Here is a 27,304-nt window from a genome sequence, read left to right as displayed (position 1 = left end):
ATGCTCTGCTCTTTGGAGTTTTTCTCTTCGCATTATAAAAGTTGTACCCTGGGTATGTATACCTCTGGAATTTGATTTTATTTACTCACCATTCACTTTTAAGGTTCTTTCAACCTGAAGTATGTCTTTCTGGTTTATTCATTTTTGGTACTTTATTATTCCATTCAAAATATCTGTTAGTTGTCCATTCTCGTGTTGACTGACAATTGTTTCCACTTTGTGCGTATTACATGTGGTACCACTGTGAGCATTTTTGCACGTCTCCTGCTGCTCACATGTGAGAGTTTTTTCAAGTAAGGTACACCCCATGATATATAATTACTAATATGTAATATGTGTCATCTCTAATTTTACTAGATAATGCCAAATTGTTTTCAAAGTAGCTGCATCAATGTATGCTCAACTGCTGCTCTATATTGAAGTTGCCATTCTTCATGTCCTCGATTGGGTGATATCTCCTGTGCTCTTTGTTTGTATTTATGTAGTTATTAACTATAGCAGTCATGTTTATGTAATCTTTTTTTTCCTCTGAAAACTGTCTATCGATACCTCTTTCTTATATAAATCATTTGTGTACTCTGGTTATGTAAGTGGTTAATAATATTTATAGTACAGACGAGGACAGTATTTGATAGGAGGATGTTCAAGTAGAAATCTAAATGAGGTGAGAGAGAAGCTAGGTAAACATTTAAGGAAAGATCATTTCAAACAGTGAAAATAGTGTCAAGGTCAAGACAGGAAAGCACTTGAAAAATTCCAAGAGTAAGTCATTAGCAATGAATAGCACTGTCTCATTTGGTTTTTTAAAAATCCTTCAGCTATGTGGAAGGATGGAACATAGAACTTGAAAGATGGGAAACCAACCAGCACATGTTAGAGTAGCCTAGTATTGTTGGTGCTGGCCAAAATCATGATGACTAGGATTCAACCCAATAACTCCCATCAGGGTATGAACCTCTCAAGCACTGAATGACTGCTAGGCCAAATGCCTGTCTTCCAGTTCATGTTCTCTGGAGTCTGCCCCGCGAAGCCTCATCCATCAGACTGAATGACAGATAACTTTTCGGTCATCCTCTCCATCTGCTTGCTTCCTCCCTCATGCCTATGCCCTAGCATCTGAGTCCAGTCTTCCCTCTTCGCAGGAGAACAATGAAAGTTCCTATGCATATCTTCTGCTAATGACTTGGAGGTGAGATGAGGTGGAGTTTCCTGTCCCCCCTTACCTCACTCTGCTTAGATTACCAAAACATGTGCTGCTGCTTTTTTCAAAGGACCAATGATATAATAATTAATCACAGTCATTCTAAATTATTACCAAATTCTGAGTATTCTTCATTATTACTAGTTATATGAAGCGCAATAGATGTATGTTTATATTTTACTATACACTCCTTTTTGTGAATGTAAGTTAAAAGTCACTTCTTTGATGAAATAGCTTGTATAAAAATAAACAAATTTATGTGAAGTGTTACATTGCCATTTACATTCTTGTTTAGTACTCTTGCAGTGATGTTCATATTTCAAGCTCTGTGTTACATGAAACAACTTCAGGATCACAGCAAATATCTACTTGGGTCCTATTGTATGTTAGGCAGTTTGAAAAGCTTCAAAACTACATTGGTGAATAAAACAGATCTGACTCCTAACTTCATTGGCAACAAACCTGGAAGAGCAGGAGGCTGTGTTATCTAAGAAAACGAAACATGCAACAGAGAATAATGACAGCCTACTGCTACAAATGGGAGATCAGAAAGACACAGCCATGCAGTCTGTCATTCATTCAGCAGACAGTCTGTAAGACACGGAAGAAGATATACAAAGATGAGGGAGAAGTGGTAACTCTATTGAATAGTCCAGAACAGGGAAATTTTTCTTTACCTTCTTCTACTCTTGCCATGATCTTCCGCTGGGAACTGGATAAATAATGCTGAAATTATGTGAGATTATATGTAATTTCAGCATTTTGAGCTCCAAGCCTTAACTTAAAATTGCCTACTGTGACAGAAATACAGAAAAATGATGCTCTGTACCTTTGACTCTAACATAGGATGGAACAATGACAATTTAATAAACCTGATTACTGAAGGTGCTTGTGTCTTTATAATTCTTGCTTCATACAGTCTTAAGTAGAGTTGTAGTTAACAGTATTGTATAATCATAGGCTTATCTCAAAGGCTTATCTCATAGGCTTATTCTTATGTTCAATAAGAATGGTCTAAATCACTGTTTAGAATACTGTTAATTCCATGGGATATAAGCATTTTTTAATCAAGTTAAAGTGTCAGATACTTGGAAAAATTGCATACTCACGCTTTTCTCTTAGATATTAGAAATCCGTACAGTGTTTTGAGTTTCTGATATGTCTTAAAGTAAGGTAAATGATTAACCGTTCTAACTTCAAACATCTATATCCATAGAAGGTCTTTTTGTTTGGTTGATTCTTATTTTAATTTTTTTTGAATGGAAAGGGGTTTAGAGTGTTTAGAAATTGTTAACACCAGAAAATGCAAATTAAGTTTCGCTTGTCACTTTTTTCCAGTCATTGTGCAAAAGTAACACCAACATAAGTGAGTGCTAACTTTAGGTTCTACCTCATACTTTATATATTTTCGTACATGGGTGAATGGTAGAATTGTGAAGTCATCATTCTTTTCTCTGTTTTAAAGATGAATGAAAGGCTGCTTGGACATGTAGTAATTCTCACCAAATATAAAGCCTTAGATGACAGGATTCATACAGAGATATGAACAACACAGAGTTCATGATTTTTTCAACATGTCATACTTTCATAAACTGAAGAAGGAGTGAAGAGTTAAAAGATTTCTAAAGACATATTTTTGTTTGAAAGAACGAAGTGACATGCATGGTAGGAGGTAGATTGCAGAGGCGGCAAGGTTGTACAATTTATCACTCTTTGAAAATATCTCTTAATAATACCATGCATTTTTTTGTGGTGTATAAAGTTCTTGCTTGACAAGTATCAATTGGTTAGCTTTCAAAGAATTATTGGCACACAAATTTTGAGAAATGAATGCTACTGGTAGGGACAGAATTGGGTTCTAGTGGATAGAGCAGAGGCTGTGAAGTTAGAAAGTCTCTCCCTGACCACAGGGCCTCTGTTGCCCAGCTTCTTCAAGTTGCTGTACACCTAACACATGTTGTATTGATAATGTGAACCACTATTTACTATCACCAAATCCTTGTTTATGGGACATCCTTTAACTCTCAAAATACAAGCTGTACAACAGCAGACAGTTTGTTGTTCACTGTTTTCGGCTCAGAACCTTACACAGTATCTAGTAAGTGAAGCAAATAGTGTTTTGTGTGTGAAAGAGTAAGATAGCCTTTCATTAAGAGCTCTATTAGCCTTATATACTTAGTCATTTAGTTACCTTTAATAAACTTACAAACTTATAAACTTATTTCTAACAATGAAAATTGGAATATTTATTTAATATATTTATTCCCAAGACTTAATCAAATTCATAAGTCACATAGGTGATCTTGGTCAATATTAATTCATCTTTCAACTCTGTTTTTATTCAACCTATCCAGCTTTTAACCCTGGGATGCTCAACAAGAAATAACATTAATATGTTTATTTTAATTCAAAATAAACTCTATACAGTGAGTACATGAAGAAATTGTCTTGAAATTTACTTTTGTTATAAGACCTGTTAAAGTTTAATCAAAGTATTAAGCTTTTGCTTATTTTTTTTCCAAGACAGACCAGTGTTTCATAGTAAAATCAGATGGAAGCAGAATTGAAAAGGTGTGAAAAGGAGAAAAACAACCGCATTCTGTGGTTGGCATTGAGTTTTAGCAGAACATATGTTGTATTATTTTCTAAGTCATAGGCTTTTAGGAATATAAGGAACCTTAAAAATCAGTTCACACTTTATGCTCTTTCATACAATCTCTTGTCTATACCTTTTCTTCATAATCCCACCTGTGAAAATGTTGCCATGCCTCAAAGTATAGGGAGTCACTGAGGGTAAAGAGTTTGCACTTTAGAGTCCACACAATGTAGGCTTTGTGTCTCCAGCACTGGACAAGGAGTCTTCTCTGATTTTCATTTTCCCAAACTACAACTGAAGACTGCTTACTTTTCACCATTGTAATGAGATTAAAAATAGATGCATTAAATTCCTAGCATAGAGTTTATACCCTATAGGTATGACTTTATTTCCTTTCAGTGGCTCATTTCTCCTGCAGAGAGTCATCTGATCTCTGTAATCTTTGTACACAATTTTGAATCCATTATGTATATTGATATAACAGTGGATGGCTTCCTATCACAAGTTCTAGTGGGCTCCTCGCACTTTACAGAGCAAGCGTATACCTTTTTCTTCATGAGAACACCTGAGCTCAGAAATCAGAAAGGCAAATATTTGTAGAAACCAGACAGGCGACTTAAGTTGAGCAAAATGGCAAAAGTTAAAAGAAAACTGATCGTTGGCCTACTGCCAGTTTGTGGTGGGAAATGGGTAAACTCCAGTGTCCATTCCACAGCCGAAACAGCTACAATTCAGGTTTGACAGATGGCAGCCACCCACATGAGTCTAGGATATTCTCGTACCCATGTTCAGTGCCGTTTAAGCCAAACAAACTTGGCTTGCCACATCAGACTGCATCCACAACCAGGATCTTTGCAGTTTTCATACTTACCATAGCTAACTGGCACCTACTGGAAGTATCCAGTACCTGGCCCTGAGCATGTGGGGCTGTCTGGGATCAGTACAGGGTATAGGGCATGGTATAAGGTATAGACCTGATCTCCCATCATTTAGAAAAGGTATTTTTATTATAGGATCTTAGATCTCATAATAGTTCATGAATTATATTTAAGATTTCTGTGAATCCACATGAAATATTTTGTAGTATTTGCATATAATTGAAAAACTTGTTAGAAAATTAAACCGAAGGCTTTATTTTGGCACAAAAAAACTTGAAATCCATAGATACCAAGTGTTTTCAAAAAGTTCATGGAGACTTCATACTATAAAAAAGACTGGGTGGAGTTTTTAAAGATAATTCATCATTTTAAAAGTATATTTAATTTTATTTCTATGAACTTTTTGAAATACCCTGATGTTTGCATATCCTTCAATAGAGTCTTTGAAAGATAAAACCAAGAAGATCCAACAGCCATTATAGATGTTTAAAATGATGTAATTGATAGCATTAGCTTTTGGAAGACAGTGCTGTTAGAATAGTGATCAAGTCTGACCTTAGTCTCTACAAAAAGCTATTTGTTTTTCATTTCTATCTTTTCATAGCCCTCTGCAGGTAGTGTAATTACCACACCTACCAAGCCAGTGAATGTGGTGCAGTTATTTAATCCAAGTCTGAGACTTGATATTTTTGTTTACTCTATTTCCTTTTATTAGATTAATGCTAAAACTTATAATTGGATAAGCTTACGAACATGATATACTGCTGGGAGATTTTGTTCCTGTGTAAGTAAAAATCTGTTTTTTCTCTTCTTAGTTCTTTTCTGTAGGTCAAACATTTAAGAAGTCCAATAAAGTCCAAGTCATGAGAACCCTGGATGCGGCTGGGAGATTTTGTTCCTGTGTATGTAAAACTGTTTTTCTTTTTTATTCTTTTCCGTAGGTCGAAAATTTAAGAAGTTCAATAAAGTCCGAGTTGTGAGAGCCCTGGATGCGGTGGCTCTCCCACAGTCAGTGGGCATTCCAAATGAAAGCCAAAGAATCACTTTTTCACCAGTTCAAGAGATACAGTTAGTTCCCCCCTTGATCAACCTGTTGATGAGCATTGAACCAGATGTGGTCTACGCAGGACATGACAACTCAAAACCTGATACCTCCAGTTCTTTGCTGACCAGTCTTAATCAACTAGGAGAACGACAACTTCTTTCAGTAGTAAAATGGTCCAAATCACTGCCAGGTAATGATAATGTACACATAATACATGCAAGTAAAAATGTGCTGTGTGATATTAGCAGATTGTTAAGCACAACAGTGTGTGCAGTACAATAATTATAATGCAAATATCATATTATACTATGTCTTCAAAAAGTTCATAAAGTTTCTTTCATATGAAGTTTTGACAGTACTCTTGTCTAGGTTCCTAATATGGGCTGTGGAAATAAACAGAAATAGATGAGTCTTCCTAATGGGACGGTTAAGGAATATCAAAACTTTGTGTATTCAACCACAGAAATCATAGTTCAAAGAAAGAAAAACCGGGAACTAGCTTAAAAATGTATATTTCAATCTAAACCCCAGGTTAACCAATCTTAGTTGCTTGTACATAAAACTGAATTGTGTGCTCATAACAAATCAGAGAAGTTTTGTGGAGTGGTGAGTTATCTATAGTCAAGAATAAAAAGGGCCTAGGCATTAGCAAGTAATTTGAAGATAGAGAAATGGAAATTCAGTTACTTCTTTCTCTGTTACACAGAGGGAAGATAGCCCAAGCAGGGTGAAAGTCTGGATTATGGTTACTTTACTTGTCCATTACTTTAGTTCTCTGTAGGAACCCAGTGTTTGAAAAATTTTCAAGGATGAAATTCCGACTTTCTCCAACCTTAGACTATGGCACCAAGTGAATAATGCACCAGTTATGTGTGTAGGTGTTCATTTCATAATTAGAATTAGAACTTATTATTTTTAAATAACATCCTTTTCACATTAATAATATCCTTATACTCTTTTCGGACCAATTTATTTTTCTAATATCTTGTCAAGAATTAAACATATTATGTTCTTTTAGTGACCAAGAAAAATTCAATAGCTTTCTTTTTTTAAAAAAGGATTCCTTCCAAACTTTTGTTAATATATTTCTGTTATTCTTCTATCTGAAAATTTGGAAGTATAATAGATGAATTGTTATTAAAAATTCAAGGTTTCATGAAAAAGACAGAAAAAATAGATTCCTGTTTGTTGAATCCTTTTCAAAAATACATATTGAGCAAAGTTAATAAAACTCAGTATTCTAATAGAGATGAAGTAATTTTATAGAAAATCAAAATGCCCTAGTTCTTATGAGCTTCATTCTTGCTGAAGACCTTAAACAGGCCATTTTTTCCATTTGGAAAGTTTGCAATCCTTAAAGCTTGTTAAAGTGGTTACTAGATTTTTTTAAAATGTTTGTTAAATGAAATATTATTAATCACATTGAAGAAATGATTCTGTTAAAAATAAGAGTGTTTAGAGGGGTGCTTAATTATTATGTTTCTGCTGTGTGGAAAAGGTGATTTTCTTGGTTTTCTTTTTTTTTAACATGGTTTATGCCCCTTTTACTTGCATATTGGTGGTTCTTAACTGTTTAAATGCATTAACTGGCAAGGTTGCAAAATAGCCAGTTGTTTCAGTTATAAATGTATCATATTTATACATATATTAATTATATATAATATGTAAAATAAATGTTAATTAAAATATAATGTATTCACTAAGTGAACATTTTTTTCCCCACTATTGGTAGTATTTATCTATCACGATTGTTTCTTTTGTTCTCACATAACCTCAAAAAACAAGACCAATTTTTTAAGTTGAATTTGATCACAACTTTATTGTTAAATGACTGTAATGAGTGTGTAGTAACTCAGAATGTAGGCAACATCAGTATTACTCAGACTGTACCATTATATGTAGAAAGAGAGAACATTAAGGTTGCCAAAGTATGAAATGTAAAAACAGAAAGTATTAGGATTGCTAAAGTGTTGTGTAGACTGTTGCCTTGTTAGACTGTGTGGTCTACATTTTGGTTGTATGCTTGAAAGTATAATGAAAATGATCAGTGAACTAGAGTGACTATATTGACGTCTTAAAAGGGCTTAGAATGACACAAGGATGCGGTCTGATGTCAGAAACCACTTGCAGTTGACTTAAAACAAGGTAACAGTTCCTCTTCATTGTGTCATTCAGTAAGAGCCTATTGCATACCTGCTGTGGGCAAGGCCTAAGAACTGAGCTCTGGAGTTAGAAAGACAACATGGAAGGCTAAATGACTGCTGGGGATGCATTTTGGTGCAGTCAATGTGGTAATCAATTTTGTATGCAAGAGATATATGTTTTAGCCATTGAATCATATATGACAAATAGTCTGTGGGAAGTGGGCTTTTGTTACATGATCCATATTAATTAAGTAGAATGTGAACCTATTCATATTGCCAATATTCATATATATATATTAGCAATATATACTGCTAGGTAAAAATGTTAGTTGATCATGTCACTTTTCACCATAAATAAGTATATTTGGCAATTCAGAATGATCACTACAGCAAATTCCTCAGCATACTGAGGGGCCCTATGCACATCCATAGGCACCCCAAGGAGTTCTCTTGACTTGTCAGCACTTCCTTCCCCCCTCCCCACAGGGTTCTCTATTTCCATTTAGCTCTTACAACAATTGTAACGTGTTGTAAGATTTTTCAATTGTATTTCCTAAGTTCCCTATTTCATTAATAGAAATAGAAATAGAATGCTGTGGCATGTTGGGAAATTATGTGTTGGAATACACTGAATCTGACATTTAGCATTTATAAATGAAGAATTTTACATTTAGTTTCATTTGTAGCTTTAAGTGAGTAATATTTTCTTCTATGAAGTGTGCAGTGACACAATATTTGAAAAAAAAGGTTGAAATGAACAACATATTCCTTCCATTAACAAATTGGTAATTCAATGAAAGAGACTTAATTCCCAAGCAGCAATTTTATGTTAATGTGACACAAGAGACATGAAAAGAAAGGAGGGAAGGAAAGAGGGATTTGGGAAGGAAAATAGGGAATAACAGACATGGGAATGGCTTCTTGAACTTTGCCTTTAGAATTAATAAAATCTACTCTCTTTATGTTAATAAAAATTAAAATGTAAAAAATGAATATACACATAAGAAAGGAAATATACATAAAAAGTGAGGACAGAAGAACAAATGGATTTGGGAACACAGAAGATTTCAGAATTAAAATATCAGCTAAACTTCATCTTAAAAGAAAAGTGGGGAATGAGCTTGAAAAGTTAAGATATAAAGAATTTTCTAGATATAAGAAACAGAGTATTAATGGTATAAAATAAGGATAGCATGAGATGTGATGCTTGAATAATGACTTAAACCAATTTAAGCCAGTGATACCCAGTCTTACCAAATGTGAAATTTCCATGGTAACATTCCAATTGTTAACATAAATACTCACTCCCTCAGGATGTGAAGCCATTAGTAACTGGTGATTGAGAAAGCATATTTTTTGCATATAATTCCTCAGTATGCAATACTGGCCTTCTGGGAGGTGTTATCATCACAGTAGTAAAAATCACTGACAATAAATTTACATTGATTAGAATAGTGGAAAATGAATCCAGAGGTATACATTTTGGACTCAAAGCCTTGGAGATTAACTTGTACTTTGTCCAAGTTCAGTTTCATCTTTAAATGATCTTAATCCTATGGATCGATATATTATAGCAGAATTGCTGTGATAGGTATGTTTGTGGAAAATATTTCTTTTCCGTGTGTTTTCTCTTGACACTTCCATTTGCTCTTGGAAAAAAAAATTATTCAGGTCAATGCTTGGACATTTTTAGACGTGGCAATTTTGGATACAATTATCTTGGTTTTAGATATCCCAACTACCTTAAATTGTCAGTATCAGAAGATTGAACCCATGTCTTGCTTCATTTTCTAGCTTTGAAACATGCCAAAACACCTTTTGAATCAGTAACAGTCAATGAATCTTCAAAGTTTTGTATTTTCTTTCTAAGTCAAATGAGTAAATCCAATTACTGCCTCAAAAAGTTATCAGAGGGAAATGAGTCACTTATTGTGAGTTGTTAGACTTTGATAAAGACTTCTATGAAGACTTCCAAATGGTTTTTAACATCTTTTTTTCCAGTGACATTACTATTGCTAATGTCAACAGCTTTTTTACTTGTCATGATTTTCAAAATTATTTTTTTTCTAGCATCTTATCGCACTGTAATTACTGTTGCTAATGTCACCAATGTTTTTTACTTGTCAAGTGAGCTTAACATGTCTCACATGCCTCTGAGACTAAGGCAAAGTGGCCTTTTGGTTTTTGTTTTGTTTTGTTTTATGCTTGAAACTTTTCTTTCAGCATTTGTCACTTCCCCTATTTGTCTGACTCTGTGTGGAGTTCTTATCCTACTCATACCAGAAGTGGCAGGTCCTGAATTCTGACTCCAGCCATTTCCCAGTCTAGACAGTCTGGATGTGCTCATTCCTCACCACTATCTTCTAACCACTGCTGTGTATATAATATCTATCCAGACTTTCTACTAGTCTGTTGGACCATGTATTTCATTTGCTTATTCTACATTTTAATACAAAACACCATCCAAGTTAGTATCGCCTTCTCCATCATGAGCTTAAACCTTTTTTTTTTGTATTGTGAAATGGCACTGGCCAGAATTCTTGGAATCATCCTTTACTCACTTTTCTCCTTTACCCTTTATACTAAGTTATCAAATTCTGTCTACATATTTGCTAAACATGTGATTCATTATAGACATTGAATTACTACAACTAATAGTTTGTTCCTCATCAATATCACCTACATTTCAGCTCCCTAAGTGATCCCATATAGTGCACCAAGGATTATCTTTTATAAACAATTATTCTTACTTTTTCCCCCCCCTCTTCTTTTTAAGTAAACTCCAAGCCCTTTGTCTTAATATCTTATTCGCTTTTGTGTTCTTGCTTCTGAATTTGCAACATTATCTCTTATCATTCCTTTTCAGCAGCTCTGTGGTCCAGTTCTCAAACTGCTCTTCCTTAAGTTTCCTACCTTATTTCACTTGTTTTGTTTCCATGTCACCTCCCTGGACAAGATTCACCTGATCTGTCCTGACTGGGCCAAGTAATCACTGCACTTACTCTCCTGTGCTCCCATGTTTGCTTGCATTTGTCAGCCAAAAGGATGACCACTCTGAGTTATAACCATGTTCTTTTTTCAGTCTCACCACTCTGGATTAAAGGCAGCATGTTTTCATCTTTATGTCCAGTTGCAAGCATAATGCCTTATCCCAAATAAATGTTTAAAGATACTTAAAGTCACTGATATATGGAATTGGTACAAAAACCTATATTTACTTGGATTATAAAAACATCAAATTCGCATTCATAGTAAATTGTCATAAAATAGGTTAATTATATTCATTGTGATGAAACTTTCTTGTGTTCCTCAAAGTTTGTGAATTTATTACTACCGAAATATTCTTGCTCTTCTCTTATTATAGATTAGCTCTTTCAGATTACCTTTCTCTACAGAATTCCTTATCAGAACTTTGGAAGTGATACCAAAGAAACAATGTGGTCATGCAGGGCATTTCTGTATTGTATACTTTCTTTAAAAATTTTTTTAAGCATAAGAATTGGACAGCTTATAGACTTTTTTTTTCTTCAAGAATAATCTGGTTGCCTCACTTAAAAGGAAAGGATTTTTTAAAAACTACTTGCTAAACATAATTAGTGATCGCCCATCACTTTTGCTTGTGAAGGTCTTCCATTTTTTTTTTATCAACGTCTCAGATGAACCTAATTTTATCTGATCATTATCACCACTGGGCATTTGATGTTGTGTTCCTGTCTTTGTTTTAGTATAAGGTAATGAATGATATTACAGTGAATAGGCAATAAAATTGCACTTCTGAACCAGGCACGTTCAAGTTGCTTTAGCTTTGAATGTTTATCACAGACAACTCTTCTAATAGGTGAAATAATTGAAAGTTATTTTCTCTGATCTATTCTGTAAGATGAAAAATACTTTCTATTTTTAAATATCGGTATCTATAAGCTTTGTGTTGTTTCAACAGTATTTTCCTTTTATAATGGAAATCTGTTTCAAGTCTTTAATTAGCCCAGAATTTTAAAATATGCAGAACAAACAAAACACACACACAAAAGAAAAATATTGGGTATAAACATATAAACAGAAGCCTTTCTTTCCAACAAATAATGAACTTCTTTATAATTTTGCAAAAATTTTACAGTTGTTCAAGCATTAATGTAAACTAAAGCCCCACAGTGAATAAATATGATGTAGTTAAGGCAAATATTTAAATTATAAAATGCTGTCTTTCAAAAATCATAAATTTTATCAAGAAACTAAAGAACAGCAAATATATTTTGGAGACCACAGTTAATGAGCTGTTAATAATTTAATAAATCTTATTGAATCAACTTCCTGTGGGGATGCTGTCTTTAAGGTTTGAAATGCATAATTTGTATGGCGTCATTATGCAATATATTCTGTAATAAATAGTCTGGAAAGTTTATATTTCAGAAAGAACACTTTATCTTTTGAATTTTGTTTTCACCAATGTCATTTGCATTTTGCTTGTATTATACCAGTTTTGTAATATAAAAATTTATCGTAAACGTATTTTATTTCATCTTCTTTTTAATGTTAGACTTTCTTATAAGACTGATATGTGCCTTTCATGTAGCCATTATTCTAATGATCAATGCAGTAGGTTCATCCCTAGAGTAATAATACATATCTACGTAGTGCTGTCCCACATACATAAACATCCCATTTGAGTCTCATAACAAGTCATTGAGTTAGTTTTCATTACTACTGTGATTTTAGCTGTTTTTTGGTTGTTGTTGTTCTTGTATCTTTGTTTTCTATTTCATGATATGGTTCTACATGCATAGAATTCCTCCTCTAACCTCCCCATCCTACCTCTGTTTTTCTCCATATTATTATAATAGTATAGTTCTTCAGCAACAATGACAAGACCAACATTCTGCTATTTAAGTGTAGCACAGCACTGAAGGTATAGACAATGGTACAAAACTCTAGTATCCTATTGTCAGGGTATATTTAACATTTTCATTTTAAATTTTCAATGTAAATATTTTCAGTATTTATTTGTAGTGAAATTGACAGTGACTTTTTAATAAATGGTACTCTCTACAAATCAATGGCACCCATTAAAATCAATGAATTAATTTTTTGTTTACTTTATTGTGATTATTTCCCATGATGGGCTTTTGTAGATATAGGGATTCACCCATTTACCTCCACTTCCTCTCTTCTCATTTCTCCCCACACACCATTTTCCACCATATTATTACAGTAGTATACTTCTTCAGCAACAGTCACAAATATAACATTCTACTGTTTAAGTGTATCATGGGATTGTAGGTTTAGGCAATGGTAGAAAATTTAGCATCATATTATCAGTTTCCATGGGAGTCCTCCTTCAATTCAGAAATACAGATGCCTACTGTAATATATGTTCACTTGGTATCTTGGTATGCTAATCTCTATTATATAGTCCAGCGATGGGAATCTAAGTATATACATTGTTACCTTTATATTTGTTTTGTATTTTGTGTGATGTTGTCATATATCAGAAAGAAGTGAGTGTAATGTTCTAAGTTGGGCCATTTTTTTGGCAAATAGTAGAATTTTGTGTGTGTTTTTTTTTTTGTTTTTTTTTAAAGATTTATTTTTATTATTTTTTTATTGGAAAGGCGGATTACAGAGAGGAGAGACAGAGAGGAAGATCTTCCGTCCGATGATTCACTCCCCAAGTGAGCGCAACGGGTCGATACTATGCCGATCCGAAGCCAGGAGCCTCTTCCAGGTCTCCCACGCGGGTGCAGGGTCCCAAAGCTTTGGGCAGTCCTTGACTGCTTTCCCAGGCCACAGGCAGGGAGCTGGAAGGGAAGCGGGGCTGCCGGGATTAGAACTGGCACCCATATGGGATCCCGGGTGTGCAAGGTGAGGACCTTTAACCACTTGCGCCACCGCGCCGGGCCCGTGTGTGTGTTTTTTAAATCTATTTCTCTTTTGATGGGCACCTGGGTTGCTTATATGTCTTTTTTATTGTGGATTGTGTTTCTATGAATAGTGACTTAAGGTCACTTTCTCATATGCAGATATATACCCTAGAGTGGGCATAGGTCAATTTTCAATTGTCTTAGCACTCTCCATATTGACTTCCATAGTGGCTGCACTATCCTACACTGCCACCAGTAGTGGAGGAGTAGGGGACCCTATCTCCACAACCACAGCAGCAGCCATTGTTAGTAGATTTCTGAATATAGGGCAGTCTTACTGGACTTAGGTGGAACCTCATGTGCTTTTTATTTGTATTTTCCTGATAGCTAGGGAATCTGAGCATTTTTTAATATGTCTATTAAATATTTGTACTTTTGAAAAATGCTTGTTCATTTCCTTCACCCATTTCTTAACTGGATTATTTTGCTGTCATTGAGTTTCTGAAGGTCTTTGTAAATCCTGGATATTAGTCCCCATACTGTTGATTTCTTCTTCGATCATTTCCTTTACTGTTCAGAAGCTTCTTAGTTTGATGTAGTCCCATTTGTTTATTTTGGCTTTGATTGCCTGTGCTTTTGGTGACTTTTCTAAGTCTTTACCAATGCCTATATCTTTCTGAGTGCTTCCTATGTTTTCCTCTAATAGTTGGATTATTTCTGGATGCAGATTGAAGTTCATGATATATTTAGAGTTGATTTATTTTAAGGTGGGAGTCTTGGCTCTTACTTCTGTAGGCTGCTACTAGCATTTTTCCATTAACTGGAATATCCTTTTTGCTATTTTCATTTCCAGTTTCTGCCAATATTTGTTGATGAGTTATATCTCTCATAAGCAATAGATAGATGAGACCCCTCCCCCATAAATCTAGTCTGCTATTTATGATGTTTGATTGGTGAGTGTAAGCCATTTATTGATAGGTAGTGATTTGGTCCTATCATTTTAACAATGGGTTTCTCATTGCTTCATTTAAGTTTCTTTTGTTTTATTGAGAGCTTCTCCACATTTATCTCTGGATTTGGTAGGTAATTTTCACTTTTCTCGGTAGTACTCTGTTAAGCCACATTTATAGGGCAGGTCTGGTTGAAGTGGAGTCTTTCAGCTTTGGAAGTATTTTATTTCATCATCAAAGACAAAGGAAAGTTTTTTCTGAATATGTTATTCGGGGCAAACAATTTTCTTCTTTCCGAGTCTGGAATGTGTCTATTCTTTAGACTATAGGGTTTCCTTTGACAGGTCAGCTGTGAGTCTGATTGTGGTTCCTCTATAAATTCATTGATTTTTTCATGTGAATATTTAAATATCCTTTCATCATTTTCAACAGAAGAGAGCTTGATTGTGATGTATCCTCTCATGAATTGCCTTTGGTTGACTCTGTTTATGGTTCTGTGCCATTTCTGTGTTTTATTTCCCATTTTTTCCCTCCATGTTGGGAAAGTTTTCAACTATTTATTTCATTGAAAACATCATTTAACCTAGCTTCTCCTTCCATGCTTTCAGGAACTCCCATCACTCTTGTGTTTGGGCTTTGGATGATGTCTTTTGACTCTTGGATACTTTTTTTAGCTTTACGTAGTTCTTCTTCTTACTGTTTCTGCATTTTTCAGAAGATATGTTCCAGTTCTAAATTTTTCTTCAGCTTCACTCATTCTATTATTGAGGCTTTCCATTGAGTTTTTAATTTGTTGTATTGTATTCTTCATTTCCAATAATTCAGTTTGATTTTGTTTCCATGTTGTTATTTCCTGTGTAGCACATTTAATTCCTTGAACTCATGTACATACCTCTTGTTTTTAAGGCATTTTGTATCTTTTAAAAAAATTATTTATCCAACAGTTGCTCATTGTCTTTCTCAGTTAACAATGAGGTTGCTATGGTTTTTTGCTCCTTTGCTGGGGGTGCCAATTACCTCATTAATAGTGTCTGTGCTTCATCTTTTGCCCTTAGTTATTGCAACTCTGATTAGCAGATTCTTCTCCTCAGGGCCACTTAGTAAGCAGTGTCATCCACAGGTCTGTTGGTCTATAGGTATATAGGTTGACTTTACTGATCCTGCTCAGGGCCCAGTTCTCCATTTGACATCACTGGCGCCGCTCCCTCCAAGTGTGTTTCAGTGCCAGGAATCCATGCCATGCCTTTGCATCATGGTTCCCAAATCACCACTGTCTGCCTGCTATGGTCCCTTGCTGTGGCCACGCCATTATCTTCCCAGCCTTTCTCCTGTTCCCAGTCTTTGACTTTTAACTAGATCACAGGGCTTTCAGCAGTGCCCACTGCATGGATATTTTTTCCTTCTTTTCTCTCCTTACCAAAACTTGCTGGCAGTAAGGGCAGCATGGACTTATTTTGGATAAAACCTATGGGATGCCAAGTCAGTTTTATTTTCCCGATAGGTCCAGTGCAATTCAATGAGCTGCAAGTGAGTTCTGCCCTGGCTTAGTACGTGCACACCTCACTGCTTTTCCCCCCAGGAGCTGTATCCCAGAACTGTAACTGGTGCCTGATGTGACACTGTTGGTATGTCTGTGGGGAGGGGTGCCTGAGCCATGGAATTCATTTTAATCATTTTTGTCCCACTGTTTTCCTTAACCCCAAGACTAACTCTTTTAAATCCACCCTCCCCATAGCAACTAAGGACACATCCCCAACACAAATACCACAATGTAGCTACCACTGTACCATATTTGACAGACAACATCTTCCATCTCCAAACATCTCTTTGCTTCTCCTTCATCTGAGTTCTTTACTGTTGACCTTATAGTCTTTCCTGAAGAACTGAGAAGAAATGAAGAGGAAGCATATGATCATTACATCAAAATATCTTTACCCTTTTCCTGCCATCCTATCTATGCAACCAGCATCAGAACAAGGCCTAAAAGAGATGAAACCTCAGAGGATTCACACACACACACACACACACACACACATTTTTGAAATTCATAAGCCATGAAGAAATAATTGGAATATACCCAAGGGATAATAAAAAATCATTAAAGGGGGAATTGGATATGGTGAACCTGAAAGCAATCGCTCTGCAAAATAAAAATCAGTTTATATTTATGTTAAAGAAGAATTGAGATTCCCCAGTACACTGATTATTTGTTATGCAGGCTTTATCTCTGTCCTTTAGGAAGAATTTGCTGAACAATATATTCTTTAATTCCTTAACATCGCATTACATCACATCTCCATCACATCACTCAAATGTGTATTTCCCTGGCTAAGTTGTAAGATACTTTGAGGGCAAAGATCAGGTTTACTCATGTTTGTAACCCCAGCATTTTAACACAATGCCTGACAGAAAAATAATTCTAAATGACTGAAAATGTTTCACAAATAAATGCTCATCACTGCAATTAAGGAATTTTCAAACTTACTAAATCACAGCAATTAATTTTAAATAGTATCCAGAATTGCTTCTTCCTTGTTATTTAAAAACAAAAGCCATCTTATTTGTTAAAATGTCCTGATTTTTTAATGGTAAACTATATTGAGATTGAATTATCCTATTACTCTGCTTACAAAGAGTTTCAAATGTCTGAATAATTTCTATGCTTTTGCCTCAATTGTTATTCTGGTCATTGTTTTAAAATTTATTTTGTAGGTTTTCGAAACTTACATATTGATGACCAGATAACTCTCATCCAGTATTCTTGGATGAGTTTAATGGTGTTTGGCCTGGGATGGAGGTCGTACAAACATGTCAGTGGGCAGATGCTGTATTTTGCACCTGATCTAATACTGAATGAGTAAGTAGAAACCTGTATTCGTTTTGTTATGGTTGTAAGTGTCTGTGTATACACACACACACACACACACACACACACACATACATATACAACAATGTTGGAAATTAGGGGACAGCATTGTAATGCAATGTATTAAGTACCATTTGCAATGCTGTCATCCCAAATTGGACTTCTGCTGCAAAGCCCAGTTGCTCTACTTTCAGTACAGCTTCCTGCTAAAATGCCTGGGAAGATTTTAGAAAATGATCCAGGTACTTGGAACCCTGTCACCTGTGTGGAAATCCAGGATGGAGTTCCTGGTTCCTGGCATCAATCTTATCTACACATGGCTGTTGTTGCCTTTTGGAAAGCAGATCAGTGGGGAGACTCTCTCTCTCTCTCTCTCTCTCTCTCTCTCTCTCTCTCTCTCTGTCTCCCCCTTGTGTGTTACTCTGCATTTCAAATAAATAATCTTTAAAAAAGGTTTGAAATTTGTATTTCAGTAGATGATCACATATTTAGTGTCCTTCATAATGTAATTTTGTAAAATTTTTTGTAATTGAGAATAAAACTTGGAAATAGCAAGGTTAACAAAACTGTTTATATTACCAAATATTGCATTTATATATTAAAAGTGGTCATAGTCAACAAAATGTAAGGGTAATTGCCAAAAGTTAATCTGATAAATCACATTAACTGGCTGAGACACTATTATGTGTTTTTTTTTTAACTTTTCATGCTACTTACCCTTCTGATACAAGGCAACGGATGAAGGAATCATCGTTCTATTCACTATGCCTTACCATGTGGCAGATCCCACAAGAGTTTGTTAAGCTTCAAGTTAGCCAAGAAGAGTTCCTCTGCATGAAAGTGTTGCTACTTCTTAATACGAGTGAGTACAAGAAACTTTTTACAAGGTGGTTTCTCAATTCTTACATGATTTGAAAACTCTTCAAGCGAGAATATGATCATGTGTTTATATCTGAGCACAAATCTTGTATTGGAACTACAAAGGTGAAGCAGCCATTACAGAAAGGCACTGAAAATGTTTACGAAAAAGTGAAACTGAAAGATAACTTTATTTTTGTGCAAATATTTTTTATTCTTGCACAACTTTGTCATACTATGTGCTCTCCATGTACTTTTAGAAAACCCTAAGAAGGCATAGATTTCAAAATTATTTTCCAAAATAACCATCTTTTAATTCTATTCACACAAACTTTTTTGAAGTATCTTTGCATTGCAATGCACATTCATAAAATTACTTGATTCTTTTTATTTTTCCTTGCCATATGTATTAGGCAAGTCTTTTTGTCTATTTTATATGAAACTTGGTTAAGTGACCATTTAATATCCACCTAATTCATCATTATAAACTAATTAGCACTTCATAAATGAAGATTATGCTTCCCTGTAACACAGTTGACTACAAAACACACACACTCACACAGGCATGCATAGTCTTCATCATACACACAGTTTTATTAAGATACAAAATTTTATTTGAACTATTTCGCACTTTCTCAGGATAGGCTGTTATAACAAATAACACTAAGGTCTGTAGCTTAGTACAGCAACAGAGCATTTATCACTCACAGAGGGTCCAGTTGAGATAGCAAGCAAAAATCAGGCTCCTTCCATCCAGTAGCTCTACCCTGTCTTTGCAGCCTGGAGTCCTCCATTGCATCTGACTAGAAATGAGCACTGAGTGAGAAGAGAAGGTTTGGAGGTGAGGCCTGAACCTATCATGCATCACTTCCACCTTCCACGGCCCAACTTAACTGCAGAAGATACTGGTAAATATAGCTGATCTTTATGCCCAGAAGGAAAAATGACATGAAGCTTAGCACTGGTCAGCCAAGGCCAGGCAGATCTCCATTTCCCCTTTTCTCAGTCACAAAGAACACACTGACATGCAGTGGCTCCTCAAGAGTCTCAATGGGTCCCCAGGGACCTGGAAAGGAAAAGTTGAAAAGTAAATAGCTTTTGAAAAAGCTGATTTTACCCTTTTTGTAATGTTTCCATGGAAGCTTAAAATAAAAAGAACTGATGCTTCCTTGATGCATGGTGATTTGCAAGAAAACCACAGGGAGCTATGATCTTGTGTTGAAGTGAGCTAAATGTCTTTCTCAGAAGCATCTTTATAGGAATGTCTTTCCAGTGTTGCAAATGCCAACTGACTGTGCTATTCAGGTCAGGAGGAAAGAACCCCTTAAAATGGAAAATCTCCTCATGGAATCTATGCAAGAGCAGGAACCAACACAGGACCCAGGGGGCCCACATGCCTCTCCAATCTTTGGAAACCGTATTTTGAGCAGAAATCTTAAAAAAAACTTAGTTTGATGAAAGAGCATAGAGTGCACAAAGCATGTTGATATGGGACTGGCCAAGAGTCAACTGATACACATTTGTTATTGTGGTAATTAATTAACTCCTTCCTTTCTTTGCTTGAGGGTTATTAATCTTATAGTAGTAATATCAGATATTCATAGATCACCCAAATTCATTTTTATTATTAACATAAGTCTGTGTTTGTAGGTAGGCTTATATGCTTGGGGACCAAACAACGCACCATGAGTTCAGTGTGGATGAAATAGGAGGGCCCGGTTCATTGATATGATTCAGGGACCCAAGAAAATGGTGGCTGTATCTTGATACGTAATTACTAGATCCACAATTACTAGAGCAATGATAAGCAAAGAATAAACAGAAAAGCATTTAAAAATATGCAGGAGATATAATAACTTATTAAAGTTTTATTTAGTTATTTGGAAGGTAGAGTGATAAAGAGAAAGAGACCAAGAGATACAGAGAGAGAGAGAGAAAACTACAATAATTAATGTGACATTACAGAACAATGTTTATTCTGAATCATTAAGTGTGACAAGTAAGCACTATAACTTAAGCATCCTAGAACACCATAAAGCAATGAGTATGCAACAAATAGGTATTGGTGAGCAGTAGAGCTCTGCATTTGGAGAAAAATCAGTTTGGATATTTAATTATATTTTTAAGTAGATACTGAATGATTAAGTTAATGTTAAGCATGCAAATCATTACTAAAACAGAAGTGAATACACAAAAATTATTCTTACGTCTCAAGTGCAATGGAAACACTGGCAGAGTAAATATTGATGATTTGATAGTTGCAACATTAAGTCTCCCATTTGCTATTAGAAACTAAAACACCTGGTACTGGTGTTGCAGCACAGTGTGTTAAACTGTGGCCATGAAGCAGGCATTCCATATGATTAATGACTTGAGCACCCACTGCTCCACTTCTGATCCTAGGAAAAATAGTAACACATGGGCTGGTACATGGATCCTGCCACCCACATGAGAGACCAAATGGAGTTTCTGACTCGTGGCGTCAGAATGGATCAGGCCAAGCCACTGCAGCCATATGATTGATAAAGTCAATCTCTCTCTCAACCTTTAAAAATCAATAAATTTTTAAAAATTAAACATCAACCTCAGAAATAGACAGGTTGTACAGATAACAATGTTATCGCAAAAGCTACACTAAAATTTTAGTGAAATGATTTGCTAAGAATAAATAATGTTCATGATTAGGAGTGAGGCAGCTGTTGTGGACATTGATTGGGAACCTTAGAGTTGTGAACATAGCTACTCTAGAAAGTCTTTACAGACGAAGGATCACAAACATCCTTATGGTGCATTTATGCTAATGTATAAGCAAAAGTCACATACCACCAAAGTTATTTGTGAGAATACCTTTTCTATGTAAGATCTGACTTCTTGAAAACTCAAACAACCAGCTCTTTGGTTTTTATCTGTGGCTCTCTTTTTGGAAGTCGAAGTTTGACTGAAGTGCGGAGCAAGTCTTTAAATCTCTTTGCTGGCATGTACAGTTGACTTTAAACTACATGTACATCTCTGTAGAAATCTTGATCATGAATATAAATTGCATGAGTCAAGCGGATTGTAATTTTTCTTCACCAGAGTTGGCTTCAGAAAAAGTTAGGTATATGACTTAAAGTAGAACATTTGTAGAATAAACAGAGTCAAAGAAAAATAAAGCATGGAAGTTGTTGGGGAGAACTACAGGAGGATCTAAAGATACAAGGAAAAGCTTTCGTGAGATTGATAATATAGCATAAATACAAAAGCTAGTCTTCAGCGTTGTTGTTTACCAACAAAAAGATAGTAGAAAAGAAGCAAGAGTGTTAAAAGGAGAGTATAAAATAGTTGGATACAAGAAAAGATATTCATTAATCAATAGCTCTCTCCCATGTTAGTAAGAAAATTTAATGAAACAATGCTAAACTCAGAACAATAATAAAAGTTATCCAGGAATAATATTCATGAGAAATGTTTGAAATTTATATGAAAAAAACAGAATTTCTAAGAAAATTTAAATATTTTTACAAGGCCCAGAATACATGTACCCACAAACTAATAGAAACCAAATATTTGAGATAAGATTATAAGAATAATGTCAGCTGCTTTATGTTTTTTTCCGAATAAATGCTAAATCCCTTACATAGTCCTGAATGTACCTGGAGTTGCTCCATGCTTCCGTGAGCTCTTTCCATGTCCAAATGTTATCAATGGCACTCTTTCCCCTTTAACCTGTTTTTTTTTTTTTTAACCAAAAGTTACATGCCAAAAGTAATTATCCTGCTCAGCAATTTGTTTTAAAAGACTAACTGCCACATGTAATTATCTTATAGTTCCTTTGGAAGGACTAAGAAGTCAAAATCAGTTTGAAGAGATGCGATCTAGCTACATCAGAGAGCTCATCAAGGCCATTGGTTTGAGGCAAAAAGGAGTCGTTTCCAGCTCACAGCGTTTCTATCAACTCACAAAATTTCTTGATAACTTGCATGATGTAAGTATCTTAACAAAATTCATGATTGCTTTCTGATTTTTTGTATCTTCCCAATGTAATACCTAAATTCCACTTTATAGGGTTTCTTCAGAGTCTTGTATTTGTATTTTTTTTTTAAAAAAAACATTTGTATATTGACTGTAGGTAACTCAGATATCCTTTTGTTATGTACAATTTGAAAGTAGTTTAGTGACTGATAGGAATCTTATTTTCCAAGATATGTTTTTAAGAATTTTTTTTTGTCTAAAATTAGAAACAATTTACTTAAATATAAATGGTAAAAGCAAATGTATTGCTGTGGAAAATAAGACTTTCATGTTGTTTTGGATGGAATTGTAAATATCCTTGCTGATAGGCAATCAGCCAAAGCTAAAATTTGTGTGGTTTCAATTTTCCACATTTTAGAATTGATCTGAAAGAAATAATTAATTGGGCAGGAATTTAACATACACTCCTTATTTGCAAGGATGTTTATCAAGACGGAGGGAAGGAAAAGAAGCCTAGGAATGACCAACACCAGAGCCAGATTAATAAAATAAGATCTATGTGGTTAGTCAAGACACTGGACAAAAGTTTTTATTGCTGCTGTGTTCAGAAAACAAATTAAAAAGACAGGCATTGCATAAAGCAGTTATGCACGCAACAGGCCCACTTTGGAAACCTCTCCCTGAGCATGAACAAACAGCCAGGTTCTTAGCTTTATGAGGAATGTTTCTAAAATGGAAAAAAAAAAGAGGGGGGAGGGAAGAGGATAATTTGGTGGAAAAAATCCACTAGTACAGAACAGAAAAATATCTAGATTGCACAAACACATAAGAATGATATTGTATCTATGAAATGAGAAAAAGTTTTTGTTTTGAATATTTAGCAGCAAAATACTTATATATCTCTAAATACAAGTAAATTGATTGAATTGAATTAACTTCATTAAATTAAAACTTCCATTGAAGAGCAGAAATATTTAGGAATGTATCAAGAAAAAACAGATTAAAACATTCTTACAGATTAAAATATTGAAAATTAGAAAAAAGATAGTAAATTAAGGGGAAAATTATATGAGACCCACCCTTGACTAATAGGAATTTTCCAGAATAAAGCATACAAAAAAAAAATGTGGCTGGTGTGTAGCACAGTAGTTAAGATGTTGCTTGGGATCCCTACAATCCATATCCTGATGCCTGAGTTTGAGTCCCACCTCTACTTCCGATTCAGTCTGTTGGCTAATGTGCATCCAAGGAGGCAACAATGGTGTCACTAGTGGTTGGGTCCCTGCCGTCCACGTGAGAGACTTGGATTGAGGTACCAGCTCTGAGCTTTAACCTAACCTAGCTCCAGCCATCACAGGTATTTGGGGAAGTAACTTCCAGTGGATGATTCACTGTGTCTCTCTCTTTCTTTGTTAATCTTTGTTTCTTTCTCTTACGAATAAATACACTGCTTTTTTTTTTTTTATAAATATACTGTTTTTTAAAATGGAGAAAATCAAGGAAACTATGTAAGGAATCATGAAAAGGAGAGTTGCCAGAATTGAAGGATATGAATTGTGTAACTGTAATGACTGGTCAGAGTTCTGATTATTCCACTTCCCATTGAGCTCCCCGATAATGTCCGTGGGAAGGTAGTAGAAGTAGGCTATGAACTTGGGACTCAGACGCCCACGTTGGAAATCCAAATGAGGTTCCTGACTCATGACTTCAGCCAGGCAACAAGACCAACCCAGACCATTACAGCCATTTGAAAAGTGAACCAGCAGATGGAAGATTTCCTTTTCTCTCCGTCTCTCTCTGCCAAAATATGTTCCAAATAAATCCATTTTTAAAAAAGCACAGATTTTTTGTCACATAATTTAATCACAGCTGGTGAACAATACAGGTGCAGGTGGGTACAGGTGATTAGTTATTGCAAAAGAAAAACAAGTCTCTCATATAGGGCTGGTGTTGTGACAGTAAGCTTCAACACTGCTGGTGAAGCAGGTTAGGGTTCTGGCATTCCTGCTCTAATGAAGTTTCCTGTTAAGGGGCCTGGAAAGGCAGCTGGAAAAGGCCTAAATGCTTGGATCCTTATAGTCCACGTGGGGGGCCAGGGTGTGTTTATCCAGGCTCTACACTGCAGCCTGACCTAGATTTGGCTTTTTCAGTCATTGGGGGAGTGAATCAGCAGATGTCTTTCTCTGCATCTTCCTCTTTCTCTCTCTCCATAAATATGTGGTTATCTCTCTCTCTCTCTCTCTCTGTATATATATATATGAGCATCTTTGCATATGACTTTCTGCCTCTCTGTATCTCTCAATATATGTATATACACATATCATATAAGAAAGAAATGAAAATGTAATCCAACAGGAAAAAAAAATCTAAATTCCAGACATTTATTTAGCCAATTATTGAAATCTAAGTAGAGAATGGGGAGAAGAGAAAATGTACATAGATCAGAAGCAGAATTTGTTGTACAAATACCCAAACCCTTATTTTCCATCATGGTAGAATTTAGTTAGAGAAGACACAGTCTAAAAATGTTGAAAGCAGAGTGTCTGGGTAGCTGGAATTAGAACAGAAGAAATATACCTAAAACCTCTAGAGTCTGCTGTTATTGTTTCTGGTAGAGAGAGAGTGAATGTGCAAGCCATCTGCTTCTTAACCCCTCAGGTGCCACAGTGGCTGGATCTCTTCCCAACTCAATCCAGTCTCCCATTCAGTGGGTCCTGATTACTAGAGCCCCTCACGGTCTGCACTAGCTGGGGATGGGATGGGGAATATATCTGTGACGTGGGCCCAGGCACTCAGCTATGGGACAAAGGCATTTTAAGTAGCAGCTGAACAGGCCAAGGGCATATCCCTGTTATAAATTTTGCATTAGGAATCAGCCTTTAAGATTACATGCATTAATTACTTTGATCAAGTAAATATTAGATTAAAATAAATTATGTGAAGTTATTGGCATAGAAAGAGTTAAAATACATGAATGAGAAGGTTAATGAGTAAGATTTAGGAAATGATTATGCTTTGGAAATATATATGTATAGGCTATATGTCATAATATATGAGTTTTTAAATATGTCTAGATAGCTGTATCAAAAGAAAAAGAACTTGTAAGTACACCAAAATGTTCAACCAGGTTATCATGTGGGACTATAAATGATTTTTGTTATTTTAAATCCTTCTACACTATTAGAATATTTCATTATAATTATTATTATGAACATATATTCACGTAGAGACATTCATTTTTGTAAGAAGAAAGCATTTTATAAGTGTTGTGATTGTTAGAAAAGTTGTTACGTTTGATTAGCATGTGAAGTTACTGTCTTCCTTAAATGTTTCTACCCGTTTGTTAAACCAACAGCTTGTCAAGCAACTTCATCTGTACTGCTTGAATACATTTATCCAGTCCCGGGCTCTGAGTGTGGAATTTCCAGAAATGATGTCTGAAGTTATTGCTGCACAGTTACCAAAGATATTGGCAGGGATGGTGAAGCCTCTTCTCTTTCATAAAAAGTGAATGTTGATTATTTTCAAAAAAGAGTAAATTTTGTGGTATGTATTTTGTTTTGGTGAGGATTATGAAGTCTTGAGATTTTATAATATTTTTCTGAAAGCCTTACATTTATAACATATCATGCTGTATAAATTTAAGGGGAGAATTGTTTTCCTCTGTGAAGTCTAATTAGCATTTTTAAAGTGTTTTTGTGTCGCCAAATTTGCTTTAAGAGTTTAAAGAGTTTATAAGACTGAAAAAGAACTAAAACTAAGTATTGAAGTAAGCTAAATTTTGTCTGTATCACTTCATACCATTGAGAATTTTTAACTTTTACATATAATAAAACTTATACTTTAAAGAAAAAAATCTTAACATGTAATAGCAAAAATCTAATGTCATTTGTTACTTCTTTGTCTACTCGATTGTATTGCCAGAAGTGAACCTTTAAAATGATATGCAAAATTTTGTCTGCCAAAGTGTTGGTGAGAAAGAAAATAATAACTTGTTTTGCAAGTTTTTTATGCCAAAAATATAGAGACATAGAGTTTTTTAAAAACACTAAACAAACAAATCTTTGTCAAACTAGACAAAACAGTTCATTTGTTAAAGGGATTTCTTATATTGGAAAGCCAAATCTATAAGGAAGTTATTAATGAGTAAAGTTTTACTGTTGTACCAGCAGTATTTTAGGTTTTGTAGGGATGTCTTTACTAACTTCTTTTAGAAAGGGAATTGTCCTCTAATGACATATTGTGACCAGAAAATATATCTGTGGCCTGACTCCTCTCTACAGTCCATGGCATGTGCAAGTTTTCAATTTCTTCACATTTAAATGTGGCAAAATAGTATCTTTACTTCCAGTTGCTTCCCTCACTACAGCTTCTTACTAACTTCTCACATCAAAGAAGGAAGGCATGGGAAGAGATGGCATTCCCTTTTCTCCACTCCTCAAAGACAATGCTGCTGTTCCTTTCCCACCAGGAATCATAGATGAATCTCAGGTTGAAAATTTCTGGGTGCCTCTGATCCAGTTCTATGAGAGATGCCTTAGGAAATATTAGATGGTATTAAACAATACCTAGAAAATACGTAACTTATGTTCTTGTTTCAGCAGGAAATATTACTTTAGAAGACAGATAAGGATTATTTTCTGAGGTGAATCACTGGAAAGTGTCTTCTGTAAAAAAAAAAAGAAAGAAAAGAAAAAGAAAAAGACATGCTATGTGTACCTAAATACACATATTCCGAGTGTAACCAAAGAGTCAAGTTCATCCTGTTGATCAAATTCAGTTAAAGCATTTCATTCCAGATAAAGCATTAATACCAATTTTAGGCATGTGTGAGTATGTATACTTCTTAACGACTCAATGAAGCCAGTAGGATAGTTTTTCCTATTTTTTTTATTTGCCATATTTTGTCCTGCAAATAAGACAGATTATCTTGTGCAGATTATTACTTGTTCATTAA

At 35.0% G+C, this 27,304-nt stretch overlaps 1 protein-coding gene across 2 annotated transcripts in view; it reads left to right on the top strand.

Moving 5' to 3' along the window:
* The window catches only part of PGR (progesterone receptor), a 66,873-nt gene extending 39,841 nt beyond the window's left edge, over positions 1-27,032 (top strand). The window contains exons 4-8 of one of the 2 annotated variants that reach the window (XM_040977211.1): positions 5,617-5,910; positions 17,385-17,529; positions 18,270-18,400; positions 22,203-22,360; positions 25,703-27,032. In XM_040977211.1, coding sequence (XP_040833145.1) covers positions 5,617-5,910; positions 17,385-17,529; positions 18,270-18,400; positions 22,203-22,360; positions 25,703-25,858 — 884 coding nt within the window. In that variant the 3' untranslated portion in view covers positions 25,859-27,032. The remainder of the gene's footprint in view (positions 1-5,616; positions 5,911-17,384; positions 17,530-18,269; positions 18,401-22,202; positions 22,361-25,702) is intronic. The other variant, XM_040977212.1, reaches the window with a different exon arrangement.
* The last annotated feature ends 272 nt before the right edge of the window (positions 27,033-27,304 follow it).

The sequence above is a fragment of the Ochotona curzoniae genome, unplaced genomic scaffold (genome assembly GCF_017591425.1).
Source record: "Ochotona curzoniae isolate NIBS_2020 unplaced genomic scaffold, NIBS_Ocur_1.0 contig_2723, whole genome shotgun sequence".
Classification (NCBI taxonomy): domain Eukaryota; kingdom Metazoa; phylum Chordata; class Mammalia; order Lagomorpha; family Ochotonidae; genus Ochotona; species Ochotona curzoniae.
The sequence above is the reverse complement of the archived record's forward strand: the minus strand, read 5'-3'. Positions and strand labels throughout refer to the sequence as shown.